The 3825-nt window shown below is 46.5% G+C and overlaps 1 protein-coding gene across 1 annotated transcript in view; it reads left to right on the forward strand.

Moving 5' to 3' along the window:
• INTS4 (integrator complex subunit 4) overlaps window positions 1-3816 on the forward strand; it is a 41770-nt gene extending 37954 nt beyond the window's left edge. The window contains exon 24 of the mRNA XM_009321949.1: window positions 2598-3816. Coding sequence (XP_009320224.1) covers window positions 2598-2791 — 194 coding nt within the window. The 3' untranslated portion in view covers window positions 2792-3816. The remainder of the gene's footprint in view (window positions 1-2597) is intronic.
• The last annotated feature ends 9 nt before the right edge of the window (window positions 3817-3825 follow it).

Consider the following 3825-nt stretch of genomic DNA (forward strand, 5'->3'; position numbering starts at 1 on the left):
CAGGGTGGACTTCCCACGGGGTAACAGCCTCCCTCAGGCATCCACCTTCTCCGGTGTGGGGCTGCAGGTGGATATCTACTCCACCGTAGACCTCCATGGGCTGCAGGGGGACAGCCTGCCTCACCATGGTCTTCACCACGGGCTGCGGGGGAATCTCTGCTCCGGCACCTGGAGCACCTCCTCCCCCTCCTTCTTCCCTGACCTCGGTGTCTGCAGAGTTGTTTCTCTCATGTATTCTCACTCCTCTCTCTGGCTGCAGTTGCACAGGGGTTTTTTTCCCTTCTTAAGTACGTTATCCCAGAGGCGCTACCACCGTTGCTGATGGGCTCGGCCTTGGCCAGCAGTGGGTCCATCTTGGAGCCGGCTGGCATTGGCTCTATCAGACATGGGGGAAGCTTTTAGCAGCTTCTCACAGAAGCAACCCCTGTGGCCCCCCCACTACCAAAGCCTTGCCACGCAAACCCAATACAGGGCTGCGCGAGCAGTCTCCCGGCACTGGGAGCCTTTGCATGGGAGCAGATATTGAAGGTGAGGTCACCCATTTCTGTGCAGAGCAAGATCAGTTGTAGGAGTCAGGTCTGCATCCTTATTTAAAGGCGAGGAGTCATGGTAAACTGACTCATTGTAATTCATTGTTTTAGATCTGACAGGTATTTGAGCAGGACAGAGAACCTTCGGAACTGTGTGTACTCAACAGTATAATTTCACTGCTGATTAAACTTTCACCCTTTTAATGACCTAAAAAACACCCAGTAGCTCTGATGAAATATGCGACTCCAACATTCGCGTTCAGTCTCAGTTGGCGTTCACACTTCCCCGTGAAAGTGCTTCTGTAATTGGCTTGTGGACTTCAAACAACAAAAGCAGAGAGTATTTGTTCACAGCTCCCTTTGTCCTGTTCTCTTTTAATCCCTTCACGTTTATTCAAATGTGTGTTGGGTTTTTTTCTGAGCAGTTATTAATAGGATTTGGTGATCTTTTTTTAACCAACAGTTTTGTTTAGTGCAATGTTCCTTCACGTACTCCTTTTTATATAGCATGGTGTAGTCGTTCATCCTGCGATCTTTGTTTTGTTTTGGAGAAGAAAAAATGGTATTGTTTCTACGAGTGGTGGAAGTATCTGGATTTAAAGGTTGATCCTGTACCAGAGGGAGCTGAATCAAGTCCTTATTTCTGCTTCTGCAGCGTTCACTGGCAGGGTGTTTTCAGTGTGGCCCCAAAGGACTCCATTCTGGTGTCCGTCGTTTTAACTGTGACATTGGCACTTGGGCATATAAAAGGTGGGGAGGACACCAAACCGGGAGGGCTTCAGGGAACGGGGTCAGAATTCAAAATGGAGAAGTTGCCTTGATTCGAGACAATGAAACTTAGTAAAAAGCCAGTAAAAAAGTGTGTGCTTAGGGAGGAGAACGCCCAAATACAGAGCACGGATTACGGGACGGGTGTATAGCAGAAGCGATAGAGGGGACTGCAAGCTACAAATTAAAGAAGAGTTGACAGTGTGGGGAAAAGGTGAGTCTCAGGGCGGCGTTAGCTGGACTGCGAGGGAACTGTGGGAAAAGGTTTTGTCTTGTGTTCTGCCTGGTGCGGATGATGTCTCGGCTGGAGTACCGCTGCAGTTCTGGGCATCGCGTCTTAAAATGACGTAGGTTTCATTTAGGTTTCCGTAACGGGGTCCTGTTGTGGGTTAACCCGGTATACAGTTAAGCCCCACACGCCACCCGGTGCTCGCTCGCTCCCCCCCGGTGGGATGGGGAAGAGAATGGGAAGGGTAAAAGTGAGAAAACGCGTGGGTATTGCGCCGTTCAGCAGTAGCTAAAACATTCCTGTGTTATCAACGCTGTTTTAGTCACAAATCCAAAACAGAGCACCATGCGAGCTACCCTGAAGGAAAATTGACTCTACCCCAGCCAAAACCAGTACAAGTCCATACGGAAAACCTAAAGGAATCACGTTTTTCAGTCTAGAAATGAATATTTTGATAGGGATGTAGTCCGGCGCGCTGCTCAGGGTCATACTGTGTAGACTGAAAGCCTGTTTCCATTTGACCACCGGGAGAACAACAGAGTCAAATCATCTTACGGACAGTATTGGGAATATCTGTCTAGCTGCTGAGATGGTAAAAGAGGGGGAGAGGCTGTCTTGCAGTGTAAAAACCTCCAACAGAAGAGAATCTTCAGGTAATCTCCTGTGCTGTGAGGCTTATCAGACATCATCTGGATTTTCCTGCTCCTGCCATAAAAGTATAGGTAGCAAGACCTGCTAGTTCTATGGTCTTTTATGATTTTATTGTTATTTGGTTGGAATAACTTTTAACAGTTACTTTTGAAAGTTGCTATTAGTTAGTCGTGAGATTCTTTTTCTTAAGCTCTGACAAAGCTGGGGGGGGGCGGATCTGAAACGATGCGTAGTTCTACCACGCTGAATGCAACGACAGCAGTTGTATTTTCAACCACCAGGTTGGATTCTGGTCAGCCCAGAGCAGCTCTGTACTGTACCCAGCATACACGAGAGAAAGTTTCGTTCAGTATTGGTCGCTCACTGCGTGATGACAGTCACGTTTGGGTCGTTCTGTTTTGTTTTTTTTCCCCCTGCAGAGCCGTGTCAGATTGAAGTGCGGTTGCTGCTGGCCTACAATTCCAACAGGAGCAAGGCATCTGCTAAAATTCCTAAATCTACCTGGAGCGAGAGCTTGGAGGCTCTCCCGCAATCTGAAAACGGCATAGAGGGGACCATACCCTTCAGCAAACCTGTCAAAGTTTATATAATGCCCAAACCTGCCAGACGGTGAAGTCTGACGCTAAAAGAAATACATTTATGGGATTGTTGGGTTCCATGAAAACAACGTGCTGTGTTCCAAGGTAGTGAACCAAACCACAACAGACTTACACCAGTCAACCACAGAAATAAAGCTGCCGAAGAACGATTGGTCTCCTCTGTTAAGAAGCAGATAGACCAATACAGGAGTTATTCAGCTAGATAAGGGTAGTTTCAAGAAAATGCAGGTGTTTCTATATTGACTCAACAAAATCAAGACAGTTCTCAGCATTCCAGTAGTATTTCATTGGGCCGTATCTTCAGTTTTCACTTGCCAAAAGTTTCTCTCCAAGGCCTCTAGGTTTTCTGCTCTGTATTTACTATGTAAATGCTTAGGCACTTAAATCAATGTTATTTTTACCGTACTCTGAAATGAAAGCTAAGGAGTTCGAGGTTTGTTGTTTTGTTGGGTTTTTTTTTAATGTCTAAAACTTGTACTTGTGCATTGGTACCTAAATTCTTAGTAAAGAAAAAAATAAAATCTAAAGCGGTGCTGTTCTTGTGTGGGAACTGCGTCTCAAAGTGCAATTGCCAATTGCCATAGGCTCAATCCTGAGCTATTTTACAACCTGTACTGAAGCTAGTACAGTTTTGGGGAGGGCACAGGTTGTCCACGTTGTGGTGCCGGGGGGAGGAGGAACCCGTTGGTGCAAGCAGCAGAACTTCACTTAGCAGGACATGGGGTTTAGCTGAGTTATAGCAACAAAACAATATGTTTTGTAATCCAAGTCTCTTGCACATTTGTACGCTTTTAGGAACAATGCGATTAAATACCACGGGTTGAAAAATTACTAACCCCATCCCACTAAGTTTTACAGACTCCGTTTCTGCGTGGTGATCTTGGCCTGAATCAATCTTGCCGAGATGAGAAAACTGTTTAGTTTTTCAATTCAGCAGCAGTTTTGGCAGTCGAAGTCTCTCTGGTCGGCTGAAGTAGCGGAACATGCTCTCAGTTAAGCAGCAGTCAGGCAGCTTGTCCATGTTCCCCGAAGCGGGTGAGCTGGGACT

The sequence above is a fragment of the Pygoscelis adeliae genome, unplaced genomic scaffold (genome assembly GCF_000699105.1).
Source record: "Pygoscelis adeliae isolate BGI_AS28 unplaced genomic scaffold, ASM69910v1 Scaffold263, whole genome shotgun sequence".
Classification (NCBI taxonomy): Eukaryota; Metazoa; Chordata; class Aves; order Sphenisciformes; family Spheniscidae; genus Pygoscelis; species Pygoscelis adeliae.